The 12,852-nt window shown below is 40.4% G+C and overlaps 1 protein-coding gene across 4 annotated transcripts; it reads right to left on the bottom strand.

The window, feature by feature from the left end:
* Window positions 1-821: 821 nt before the first annotated feature.
* phrf1 (PHD and ring finger domains 1) lies at window positions 822-12,308 on the bottom strand. 4 transcript variants are annotated; one of them, XM_030136179.1, is made up of 21 exons: window positions 12,201-12,308; window positions 11,667-11,729; window positions 11,427-11,563; window positions 11,188-11,313; window positions 10,752-10,963; window positions 10,040-10,123; window positions 9,782-9,915; window positions 9,587-9,678; window positions 9,323-9,501; window positions 8,856-8,991; window positions 8,585-8,709; window positions 8,301-8,494; window positions 7,721-7,843; window positions 7,146-7,300; window positions 4,887-6,831; window positions 4,507-4,754; window positions 3,457-4,464; window positions 2,767-2,843; window positions 2,139-2,291; window positions 1,859-1,990; window positions 822-1,779 (listed from the first exon to the last, which is right to left on the bottom strand). In XM_030136179.1, the coding sequence occupies exons 3-21, from the start codon at window positions 11,512-11,514 to the stop codon at window positions 1,615-1,617; spliced, it is 5,376 nt and encodes a 1,791-aa protein (XP_029992039.1). In that variant the 5' UTR covers window positions 11,515-11,563; window positions 11,667-11,729; window positions 12,201-12,308; the 3' UTR covers window positions 822-1,614. The 4 variants fall into 4 exon arrangements, with proteins under 4 accessions (XP_029992039.1, XP_029992040.1, XP_029992037.1 ...); XM_030136180.1 differs by having other exon boundaries at window positions 3,457-4,546; window positions 4,625-4,754; XM_030136177.1 differs by having other exon boundaries at window positions 3,457-4,754.
* Window positions 12,309-12,852: the final 544 nt, after the last annotated feature.

Here is a 12,852-nt window from a genome sequence, read left to right as displayed (position 1 = left end):
ATTAAGTCTTTGAAATAAAATACAACCTACACTACAGTGCTATGTAGTCTCTGCTATTTAAAAGCAAATGAAACATCCCTTATTCAAGGAAGTGGCTAATTTTATATTTTACTTATTTGGCACAAAGAAAATAATCCCTGGTTTGGCAAAACCTAGGCCCAATCCCAATTCACCCTTTAGCCCTCCCCCTAACCTCTACCCCTTGAAACGGAGCTGCAAAGGGCAGGAGTTGAAATATTCCCCTATGAAATGGGACAACCCTTCGCAACCTGTTGCATCGTCAGCAGACATCGATGCCACTATTAACAGAAGCAACAACTTTATTTCCGAAAGAATTCCCCATGCCGTCAGCAGCTGTAACCATCTCTTTTGCATGGGCTTTGGGCATCTTTTTGCCACTATCAACTATAAATTGCAGAAATGTGGTCAATAACACATTGAAATGGCATTAAACAGTCGATCAAATGATTAAGTTGTTTATGAAGAAAATATGTACATTTGTGTGTTTCTTTCATCACACTGCTGCGCTTTTTGGCTGTGTTTACCTCCATCTTCCCAATGATTCAAACAGAACTATGGGAGATTTCTCATACCCCTCCGTTTGTAGTGTGGTCCTGAAAAATCTCAGTTTTGAGGGCCAGACAGCCTTTCCCCTCCGACTCGTCGTGAATCAGGACACCCCTACCCCTTCGTGTGAACGTACAAAATGGAAGGGTAGGGCTAAGGGGAAGGGCCAAGGGGTGAATTGGGATTGGGCCCTAGTTTTCTACTTGTCAGTCACACACTGAAAGGAGGGAAATGGTGGGATTCCAAGTATTTTGTTGAAATTACTGAACCAAAACAATACACCTGTAGAATTGCTGGATTAGCTTTAGCTCGTTAGACACAGATAACGGACGTGGAAGACAGACGGGGGAGACTTTCAAATACAAAACAAAACCCAAGCAACTTTATAAACTAGAATCATTTTTGTCAATCATTGTCAACAAGCAAAAGAGATGAAAGAACATGATAAGTGGATATATCAAATCTATATTATTTACAACCAAATCTAAAATGGTGACTCCTGATAAATGTTTCTACAAAAGTTGCATAACAGTGGCTTTCATTGATATAACAAACATACTTTGCATACTTTATTACCACTTCTTAATCAACAAAACTTGTTCGCCACAGATAAATACCCCTTTCCCTCCCACAAAACAAAACATTATAGAAAACTCAAAGCCCACACTGCCTCCTCTCAGTGATATGCCCGTGGAGAACACTCCCTATTTTATCACTCACTGGGGGGGGTCTTTAAAAGTTGCCTCCTTAAGGCACCATCTTTAAGGTCTCCCGTTAAGTTTCTGAGTTGTACAACACAAAAAGACCAGTTCCTGACAGTTACAGTCCAAGCACAAGACACCAACAGATGCTGTTCAAGTAATCAACAAAAAGTCTGTCCTAAATATTCAATTAAGGTAGAAAGCTTAACATTTCAGAAGCATCTTGAAGTACTAGGTGAACATAATGCAACCATTCCAATGGTGATTACACCCAGTGGTAAGACACAGTAAAACACAGATGAATATGACTGAGGGCTTGTGTTGGGTCTTCCTGTGGTTTCCTGTCTCATGGGCTGTCAGAGGTTTTCATGGCCTCAGACTGAGACCCCTCTGACCTCCCTGAATCCTCTCCTTTCTTGTGTTTCCTAGCATGTTTATATTTGTCCACATATGCTTTGACGAGATTGCCCACCTTCACTGGGTTGATCTCCCCGCTCTTGCTGTGGCACACCTGTTAACCAGACACACAAAGCAATCACACACAAATTCTGTCAATGAAAAACCTGTCTCAAGCCAAATTGATAACTCACTTTCTGGACGGCTTTACGTAGAATCTCCTTGTATTCATCCTTGTTGATGTCTCTCCTCTGGTAGAAAGGCTTGATTGCTAGTTTAACCTCTTCTATAGCCCTCTCCTGCATGTGCAGCTTCTTCAAATACTGCTGACATCATAAAACATGTTCAATTAAGACTTAATTTTCACAAAATGTCTAAAAAAAAGATAATTTTGTTTACTTAAAACTATTTTAAACAAAGTGGGATTTACTGTAATATTCAGTTCTGCACTGAAACTCAAAAAACCATATTCACCTGGTCTTTCCTTGATACATCTTCCTCTGCTACTCCCTGTCCTGTGGTGAGCAGTTCTTCAGGATGTGAACTATCAGATCTAGAGGAGAAAATGTGTGCACCAGCACCAGCCTTCTTTGGTGAATCACTGACAGACACAGCTCCAGAAATGTCCTATCAAAATGGAAGAGTTTATTAAGAAATCAGTCGACTAATTTATGGGCCAGGTTCAAAGTACAACTCCTATACAAACAATACAAATAAAACCTGATTATTGCTGTGTTTTTAATGGGCCAGTCTCAAAGTACAACAACTACACAAACAAATAAAACTTTATTATTGTTGTGTGCTTTTACAGACATATGCATCTATGAATAAAATAATTTCCATGATATGATCATATTAAATAAGTGACTACCAGTTCTGATTTCCTCAGTGTGGATCTTACTTTCATTTAGTGTGAAAATGCTTTGGTATCAGTTTCATTTTATACCACAAGATTCCACAAAGGCCATTTATGTTGGTCTGCTGTAGATAAACGCTGCCACCTTCTGGTTGTTTGATGGCATATCATACTTGAGATACACTTCTCATCATACTTGAAGCAACATACACGATAACTCTACAATGACAGTTTACTCAGTCTTACCTGAGTGGATGTGGGGACTGCAGAAGAAGGTCTGCGAACTCCTTCCTGCTTCAGTTTCAGTTTATATAGAGCCACCTCTGGATAGAAAAACAGTTAGAAGACATTAAAATAGAAAATAGTTTGCCAATGCAAAACCTAGTTATGTCTGATACACAGAAAAATATTAAGTTCTCTCAATGTAAATGTCATTCACTGTATCTATATTATTATTATTATTATTGTTATTATTATTAGTAGTAGTACTAGATCTTGATGCAAAATTCATGCAATTCTGGATGCAAATAATTGTGTGGCATAAACAATGCCACAGTGACTATGTCCTGTAATCAGTGCTGAAAGCCTTCCAATGAAATACTGCAAGCAACTTTTTCATGGTTAGGTCATCTATAATGTCACAAATGTCTTGTTGACCAAACCAGTTTGTGATTCAGTTTTAATAAAATGTATGTTTAATCTAATCTTATATTTTGCTTCCTATTTTATTTCCATTTCAAGGAATTAACAGTTTATCAGTTACAAATTCAATTTGTGTGGCACAGGCTTGCAATGGTGTAAGTATTTGTTGTCATGTTATCAGTGTATGATAGAGCCACTTTTCTTCTGGCAAGCAAAAATATACAGCTCTATAGTTGGAAAGCCACTCATATAAGTAGGAGGTTTGACGTAACATTGGCTTGTGAGAATACTTACTGCTTGCTGATTTCTCTGGTTGAGGCCCCTCTGGCTCCTGTATATTCCAGGTCACCCTTTTCACCTGAGTCTTGGATTTAGCTCCCACCACAGCCAAAACCTGCTCTCCCTCATTCTTCACCTCTTCCACTTCTTTCTCCTGTTTGACAGAAGCACCTTTTCCCTCTGCAGACTCAGACTTCACAAAGTCCAAGTTGTCTAGCATCACATCAACGTTGAAATCTTCATCAGAGTCCGAAGGTTGCTGAGCTTCCTGCTTTACAGGGACAGTCAACACATCAGTGTTAGGCTGCTCTGTTGCGTCTGTTAACAGTGGAGAGGCAGTGAGAGGGGTACATACTGAAGGAGGGGAGCTTGTGGTCACTACAGAAAGTGACAGGTCTGGGTTTACGTGACATCGATCAGGGGAACTCGGCTCTGATTTAACTGTTTTCATTTCACTAGCCTCAACCTTAATGGGGTCTTCTAGAGTTCCTTCCTCTTTGATGCATTCAGGTAATGAGGGAATAGGAGTGTCAACTTCTTCTTTCTTAACTGGTGTATTAATGGGAGAATCTTCAAACATATCAAATAATGGTGGTTTTTCTTTCTTAATTTCTTTAACATCTTTTAACTTTTTTACTGTCTCAACTTTTGTAACCTGTTCGTCTGTCTTTAAGTCTGATGCTTCCTTTTTTACCTTCGATACAGATGTGGAGGAGGGAACCTCTCGTTTACTGGTTTTAGCAATTTTGTCCTCTTTGACAGGGCAATCCTTGTCTTTTTTCTTCTCCTTTGACACTTTTGTGTCTTTTAAGGATGAAATACCAGACCCTGGTGTTTTCTGTGAGCTCTTGGATGACCCATCTTCTTTCTTCTTCTCTCTAGAGCTGGACCTAGACCTGCCTCTCCTCTGTTCTCTTGATCGTGATTCCACTCTGTCTCTGGAGGAGAGAGCTGATGATGGCTGGGTTATGTGATCTTTTCTCCTTTCCCTGGACCTGGACCGTGATTTTGACCGAGACCGACCACGTCTGTTGTCTCTTGATCTAGATCTTGACCGAGAACGACCACGTCTGTTGTCTCTTGATCTAGATCTTGACCGAGACCGACCACGTCTGTTGTCTCTTGATCTAGACCTGGACCGAGCACGTCTGTTGTCTCTTGATCTAGATCTAGACCGAGACCGGTCACGTCGTTTGTCCTTTGTCACACGTCTTCTCTCGTGATCTCTTTCTCTGCCATCATACCTCTCCTTGCTCCTTCGTTTATGCTTCCTCCCCCTTGAATGCTCTCTGCTGCTAGAGCTGGAACCAGATCTAAAAGCATATGACAGACAAAACGTTTAACCTCAGTAAACCATTTAGTCCTTGGTAAAGAGAAATACAAGATGTAGTTATTGCAAGGTTGGTAACTAGAATATTAGCCAAACAATGACACTAGGCACATACCTGGATCGCCTCCTGTTCTTGGATCGTGACCGTGAACGTCGTCTCTTTCGGGAACTTCTGTCAGGGGAGTTGGACCGGGAGCTGTCAGAGTCTGTGTGCGCTCGTCTCCTTTCTTTTGATCTTGATCGCCTGGAAGACTTTACTCTGTCCTTATCCTTTCCTTTCTGACTTCCTCCCTGGGTTGAAGTAGTGCGGTCTCCTCTCCTACATCTGTCAGTTTCTGAACTGCTGGATCTAGTCCGCTGCTCCTTAGATGACACATGTTTTTTGGAGGTTTTCTTTATATTGCCTGAATCTCTTGATGGGGACTTGGAGCGGGATTCAGACTTTGCATCTGTCTTTTGTTTTTTTTCAGTGGAAGCTGAGCTGGAGTCTGGTGGAGTTTTCCAAGAGTTGGAGGACACCGTGTTCGGAGTTCCAGTATTATGCCCACTTTCCTCTTTTTTAATGTCTTTTTCAGTCTTTAAAATATCCCGACTGTGATGATGAACAAGTTGTGTGGTCTCTTCTGTATCAGAGTCCAAATATTTTTTTAAACTGTGACCACAGCTTTCAGCTTTGTCTGCATCATCTGGCTCTTTTTTCACTGTATTCTTAAGTAATGCTGATTGAGTCTCAATATTAGTGTCTACAAACGTTGTCTCTTGTTCAACCTTTATGTCTTCTTTTGGGAATCCTAATTCCCGCGATACAGTTTCCTGAGCAGCAGCTGTCTCCAGTTCACCTCGGGAGACTGGACTCTCCTGTTTTTCAGTTTTCACTTGAACTGAGTCCTGGTTGTTTTGCACTAAATATTCCTTGTTTCCTAAACTAGGAGACCTCCCTTCAAGTGTGGTAAGTCGAGAGCTACTCTCCCAGCTTTTGCTCTCACCTTCGTCGTCTGAGGTGCTTGAGTCTGACACAGTGGGATTGAAAGGATCATAAATGGTATTACAGTCCTCTTCCTTACTGACTGTATGTGACGCTAGCAGCATCTGTTTATCTCTGTGCAACTGTCTCTTTCTTGCTTCATCTTCTTTTTGTTTACGGCGTTCCTGCATGTTGCCTCCACTTGTAGTGGGTGATGTAATGCTTAGCCGCCTTGAATGCCATGAGTTCCCACTTGAGCTAATGCGGAAGCTCACCGATGATGATGAAGAGGATAAAGAGGAACAACAGGGCTGGCTGCTATGAGATCCGGTGGAGGATGAAGAGGAGGAGAAAGAATTTGAGAAACTTGATGATGAGCCTGCTCCATCAGCCCTGTGTCTCTGGGCCTGACCATCAGTCCTGCCCTGTTGCTGGTCTACACTATGCTGCCTTCCCTTGTCCCCAGCAAGGCTGTTTATGCCAGTTTCACGTGTACCATAACTATTAATACTGGTAGTGGAGCTACTACTACTTGCTCTACTGCTTCTTCTATCACTACCACTACTTCCAACTTGACTAGTGGCATCGTCTGCACTCACACTACTTTCCCTTTTTATTTTCGGTATCCTGGGTAGCACAGACACATCTACCCACATGGGCTTTGTAGGTGCTTTTTTAGGTTGAGACTGTGATGGAGCCGGTCCTTTGCTCTTGGAACTGGAGTCAGAGGTAAGATGGGAGGATGAGGACATGGTTTCCCTGTGGTCTCTAGCTCTGTTGATTCCCTGGTGACCCGCTGCAAGGGTTGGTCCTCTTGGATGAGGCGCTTGCAAACCTGGATGACCTCGGGGTGGTAAATTGGAATGGGGCCCTGGTTCACGGTGACTGGTGGTGGAGGGTGTGAGTGGTGGAAAGCGAGAAGAGCTCTGAGAAAAATGTCTCTCTAGAGAGCTCTCGGAGGTTCCTGGTAGGTTTCTGTTGCACTGGAGTGATGATGATATGTCTGCATGGTTTGGTGACATTACTGGATTGACACACGTGCTGATATCTCCTGAGCTACTGCTGCAACTTGGCTTAACTGACAATGGTAAACTCACTGTAACACAAAAAATAGAAAAAATGATGAAAGTATTTTAAAATAAAAGTATAAAGTTATTTTGCTTTTTAAACCTTTAAGCATATAACTTACTGTAGATGAAGTTAAGATTCAGTGATAAAGCAGATAGGTCATATTTGTGCTAAAAAGGTAAAATGTATTCAACAATACCAGCAATACCAGCAACCCTGCTGTCTCCTTTCAGACTGTTAACCCTAACTATTTTGTGTCCTGTTATGTTTTAGTTTCGAACCTCTGATGTTCTGCTTCGTATTTGTTAAAATTAATGAAACTGTGAAAGAATAATCACTTACTTGGTTTTGTAGCTTTAAGGGAACCATCTCGATTTATGACAACATCAGAGCTGTCCATTAGGAGCATGCTTTGTCCTGATAGGATGCTGCCCAGCAGATCAGGCACAGGAGCTGCCTCAACGACGCCCCCAGACTGGGGGACATCCACACCTCTCCTGGTATAACACAGAAACCTTTCGATTAGATGAGTCACATTTCTTAACTTTGCATTAAGCCTATGATACTATCTCGATCAGAGACTAAGCTAAAACATCTTCAGGTTCTGACTGCACATAAGTTTCACTTTTCACTAATTACAGAATTTGATTTTGACAAAAATAATACCAAAATACCAGGAATATTTTCTGTCTTATTCATAGTTTGATCCCTCATTTTGCTTGAGTTTGATATATAAGCATTAGCCAAATTTGTGAGATTATAACTAAGCAAACAAAAATCAAAAACACTGTATTGTTAAACCACACAGAGTAGTACATGTCAAACCAGGTCGTTCTGATTTTCTTCCATATCTTTCATTCTTTTACTCATCTCTATCATTATAAATTTGTATCAAGAACACAAAAACGGGATGGTACCTGGAAAGACTTGCAGTGACTGGTCGAGCCACAGGCTGGTGAGAGCGAAAGGCAGAGTGAGAGATCCCACGTCTTTTGGCCTGCAACAATGATGAGACATGGGTCTGCTGCTCTTCCTCCTCACTAAAACAAAACAATAATGTGACAGAAAATGCATAATAATTAATATAGCATAGCATATCCTCAGCTACATGAAAGAGACAAACAACATATACATCCACTTACACATGTGAGTAAAGACTTTAAAAAGGTGATAGTGATAACCACATCATGATGATTGCAGTTGGCAGACATGATTAAATACATATTTGTGAGCAAAGTTTCTTATCTGAGGTTACTATTCAAAGGCTGTTAGGCAGTTCAGTGGATAGAAATGTCAACTAAATCTGAGTTGTGCAACCACCTGCATAATCAGTTTGCAAAGTATGTCATAAGGAGGTTATATTCAACAAAAGCTTGACTACTTGACCACTTTTATGGAAGTGGTAACTCAGTGTGAGTGTATGATAACAGAAATACATATTTTTACAGGCTGTAAAATTCTATTTAGGTCAGCCCTGAAAGATGAAAGTGCTCATACCGGTCCACAAATGGATCCAGGTCAAATGGATCTCCATAGATAGAGAGAGATGCAGCACCAATGTCAGCACGCATGCTACTTAGTGTGTGTTCTGATGGTCGGTACACTGTTGGAAGAGAAGAGCTCTTCTTGTCTTTTACAATTCCAAGATTATTAGCAATGCGACCTCGAGGAGTGACTGTCCTTTTTGCCATCTAGCAGAAAAAGACAGGAATAGAGTTAATCGTGATGGAGAAAAGGAATTTTACTACTCATAATTCAAAACTGATTGCAGACAAACTTACCAACTTCTTTTTTGATTTGGTTCTCCTCATTTTCCGTTTTCGTCTCTTTACGCCCGTACTTGCAGCTTTTCCATTTTTACCCTTGGCAGACGATGTTTTCTTGCTTTTGACTTTTCTGCGCTTCCCTGTTCAGTCAATCATGAGTCATACTCAGTCACAAGCATATGAAAATAGAGCCCTTGGGTCTATCTCTTGTTTTTCCTCCCTCTAAATCTGTTTGCATTTATGTAAACCTGACTTTGTATTTAGTTGTGCACTTGTTTATACTGACCAGTCTGCCGCCGCCGCCGCCGCGTAGGGACACGAGGTGTAAAATCCCGTACATACACAGCAGTGTTGAGGCCAGCCACCACAGCATTAATGGTCTCATCCAGCCAAGTGGACTGGATCAGATATGTAGGAGCGAGCTATGAAGAAGACATTTGTGTCATTGCACATATTCACTATCACAGACTGTTCAAATCTAAACAGAATTCACATGCCCATTTTAAAAAAAAACAAAACATTTTAATCATGAGTCAAATCAAACCACAAGGCAAGTTCTGCTGTCAGTACCACTTCAAAATATTATGTAAAAACAAAAAGACAACTCAGCAATTCATGAATGTCATTAATAATTTTAAGGCACAATAAGACACACTCTTTGCAACAACACATGATATTCAACTCCACAATTCAGCCATGTGCATGTGCATGAGTTAGAAAGCCAAAACAGAAGCATCACGCTTCATGCCAAACCTGTGAAGTTCGTGCCTGTGTGATGCGGCTGCGGTTGACGTTGGCTCGAACTCTCTCACTGTGCTGGGTACGGGCAATAGCTCGGGTGGGACCTGCAAAGCGGGACTGAGAGCGACTAGAACTAGGACGGGCAGTAGAGGGTAGGGACTCTGTGTCACTCACTTCCTCGGCTGACCCCCCTGTTTCAGAAGAGATAAATGTCTGAGTAATCAACAGATGCTTATTCATCTGAAGAACAGTGATTCAAGTAACACGGAGACTAACTTGATTGACGGTTGTTGACTTCACACTCAGGACAGAACCATTCCTCGACAGGAACAGCATCAAGTGGTGGTGTGAGACACTCCATGTGATACCTGTAGCGCAATAACAATGTCTTAATAATCTTTTAAGAAATCTGTCCAGCTCTGTGAAATTAGAAACCTCACATCATGGTATGTAGTAAAAGTCAAATCTCACCCAGCATCACAACCATCGCAGAGCAACAGACGGTCTTCACGATCACTGCCCCCACAAACCTCACAGCTGGTCTGCTCCAGGTCCACATCCACTACCTCCTGCTGTTCCTGCTTTGCAGGCTTTTGCACTGTGATCTAAATGCAACAGTCAAAATAAAAATCCATTATTCAAAAGCAATTAGTTGACACATCATAGATATACTGAGTAAACTGAGCTTTCAAATATTTTAGAAGTCAAGGAAAGACTGAACGCACTCACCACTTTCTGCACTTTGCCTCCATAGCATTTTCTCAAATGGATATTGTTGAAGTTGATTCGGTCTATGGGACATAAGTTTGCATTCTGTGGAGAACAGAAATCACCTGAATGACCTATTCAGCTTTCTTTATCATTGATGTTTTTAAAGCTAGGTGGTATAACAACATTTTTTAGTCACTACAATTTTAAGACTCTACTATAGCACAGTGTTTATTTTTTGTATGACTGGACTCTTATATAAAGATTTAAGACTTAGTCTTATTTTCATCATGGAATACAAGATTAGCTAAGCCCCATAAAATGATACAACATAATGAAGAATTCAGTCAGCATCAAACAGTTGTAAATTTAAATTACTTTCATTGTGCAAATTGGAAAACAGATCATAAAATGGTTCAGTGTGTAAGATCAGGGATGGGATCTATTAGTGTATTATCACATAAAAAAGAGAATACACTTCCAATTGTTGTGTTATAATTAATAGAGCTATAACTATTAAGAATAACAAACCGTTAACAAAATGCAGAACTCCCCATATTGTCTCTACAATCAAGCCAAATTACCACTGAAGCGTTACAGCAGTTGTTTACATTGCTACAATACAGGGGTATATGAAATCTTTTTTAAAAGATATCACACACATATCGGCCAGCGTTAATCAAACACTATGTGATTCTCTACTTAGACCCATACAACCAAATAATAGACTCACTTTGGCCCATTCAAGGATGCAGTCAAGGCAAAAGTAGTGTACACAGTTCTCTGGTGTCGCCACAGGCTGGCTATTGAATGAATTAAGGCAGATGGGACACTTGTCTGCTTCCTCATCTGAGCTCATATCTGCAAGGTCAGCAGAGGTTCCCCCAGTCGCTCCCTCCACAGCTTTATCATCCTCCTCTTCCTCCTCCTCCTCCTCTTCATCATCTATATGCGATAAAAATATGTATAAATGTGGAATAAAAGCGCTGCACAGACAGAGTTAATTGCGTTGGAATATCATTTTCTTCATTCCACATTAAAACTATGGTCCAGTAGGTAAAAAAAAAACCACATTTGACATGATTACATGTCTACTACACGTGGAAGCTGACATGACACAAAAACAAACAAACAAAAATAAAGCAAATTGCTCATTCTGTCATTATTACCATCCTCCTCATTTCCTTCTTCTTCATCTTCCTCATCTTCCTCTCCATCTAGAGGACCCTCTTCTTCATCCTCTCCACTGTCAGACTCTCCCTCCCCAGACTCCTCTTCTGCATCATCCGAGTCATCTAATATGTGTAAAATATTAACACACACATTAAAGATGTGTGAGATTTTAATTTAGTTTAGCCTTTGCCACGATGTACAGTCCTTTTCACAACAAACAACTGGAACAGAGTACCTGAGATAGCCCACAATGCAGCTCGTTTCCCTTTGTTCTGGGATTTACTGCAGTTGATCAGCTCATCCTGGCTGTCATCTTCATCCATGGCTGACCATCAGAAGAATGATAGAGGAACAATCTCCGGTAGCAAATCTCTTTTTAAAAAGACAAAAACAGAGTGGCAGACAGTCTTAAATAACATCTGACGTCTGGATTTGTTGCATAAGATTAACTGGACACTTCTGACTTCGTACTCACTGTTTGAAGAACAGGTGCAGGGAGCAGAACAGGGCGAAGATAACGTGCAATTTTCCCTGAGTCCTTCAACAAAAACATGGAGAAGATTATTCGCCACATGCTCTCGGTCTGCATTACATCTGCAGGCTATGGTTTCTTCAGGTTACCTCGCTAGCTAGTCCATGCTTCATAACTACTACTATGATTGTAGCCCTGGTAAACCATGCTAGGGCTACATTTGTAAACAAAGAGAAAAATCTACACCGTAAAGAGAGCTTTGTTTATGCCTCTTATGAAAAAATGCAACCACCGCACATTTAGATATTCGGCTGAAAGATACATGATATGACAAATGTATATACGTAACCTGTAAAGCTAAACAAACGATGCTAGCAACGTTAGCTTTGGCATTAGCCTGTTAGCTAAATATAGCGAAGCTCCACTACGGTCACACTGTGGTACTAGCAACCTGTGAGGGGGCTTTTGCACAAATTCCACATTCAAGCCACGTAACCAGAGTGTTCTCTTCGACCTTGTAAATGTTCTTTGACCTACCCTATGTAGTGGTGTGAGGTATGTAAGATATAAGTGATTAGAAGTCTCCACTGTTGTTGAGTGACACCACCGGCTGGAAACAGACGGAAATGGCCGAGTGTACCCAGAACACGGACTCTCTTAAAGGGACAGGACTCTTTTACGGGTTGGATCATATTACACACTTGACTCATTCATTCTTTTTTTTTTCTTTTTTTTTTTTTAATAATATAATCCGAGAAATATATACAATAATAGTGAGCAACAATTTTAACTCTTGCATAATAAAGAAAATAAACAAAACTTAATTTTCTGGGGGGTGGGGGGTTCTTTTCTGTGTGTCTTTTATTTAATATTGTTGTGAATTTATTTATTGATTTTTATTCATTTATTTATTTTCTTTGGGAAGGGGGGCTTCTTTTGTGTGCGTGTTTTATTTAATATTGTTGTGAATCTATTCATTTATTTTTATTTATTTTCTTTGGGGAGAGGGGCTTCTTTTATGTTTGCGTCTTATTTAATTTTCCGATGTAGTAAGTAAAGCTTTTAATTTGTATTTGTGAAGTTATTTATACAGAATTCTTTGATTTTCATTTTATTTATTTATTTATTTATTTTCGTTGACTAAAAATGCATTTTATGTCAATTTCTTGAAATGAAGTGAAGGTGAAGT

This window comes from Sphaeramia orbicularis, chromosome 6 (genome assembly GCF_902148855.1).
Source record: "Sphaeramia orbicularis chromosome 6, fSphaOr1.1, whole genome shotgun sequence".
NCBI classification, from domain to species: domain Eukaryota; kingdom Metazoa; phylum Chordata; class Actinopteri; order Kurtiformes; family Apogonidae; genus Sphaeramia; species Sphaeramia orbicularis.
This window is presented reverse-complemented; position numbering and strand designations above follow the sequence as displayed.

What these genes read in the sequence shown, in the direction of transcription:
- phrf1 (XM_030136177.1), bottom strand. Translation starts at nt 11,514, where the DNA reads ATGGATGAAGATGACAGCCAGGATGAGCTGATCAACTGCAGTAAATCC. An exon ending in TGCATTGTGGGCTATCTCAG is followed by an intron (nt 11,314 to 11,426) that starts GTACTCTGTTCC and finishes TACACATATTAG; the next exon opens with ATGACTCGGATGATGCAGAA. An exon ending in CTGGATCCATTTGTGGACCG is followed by an intron (nt 7,844 to 8,300) that starts GTATGAGCACTT and finishes GTTTTGTTTTAG; the next exon opens with TGAGGAGGAAGAGCAGCAGA.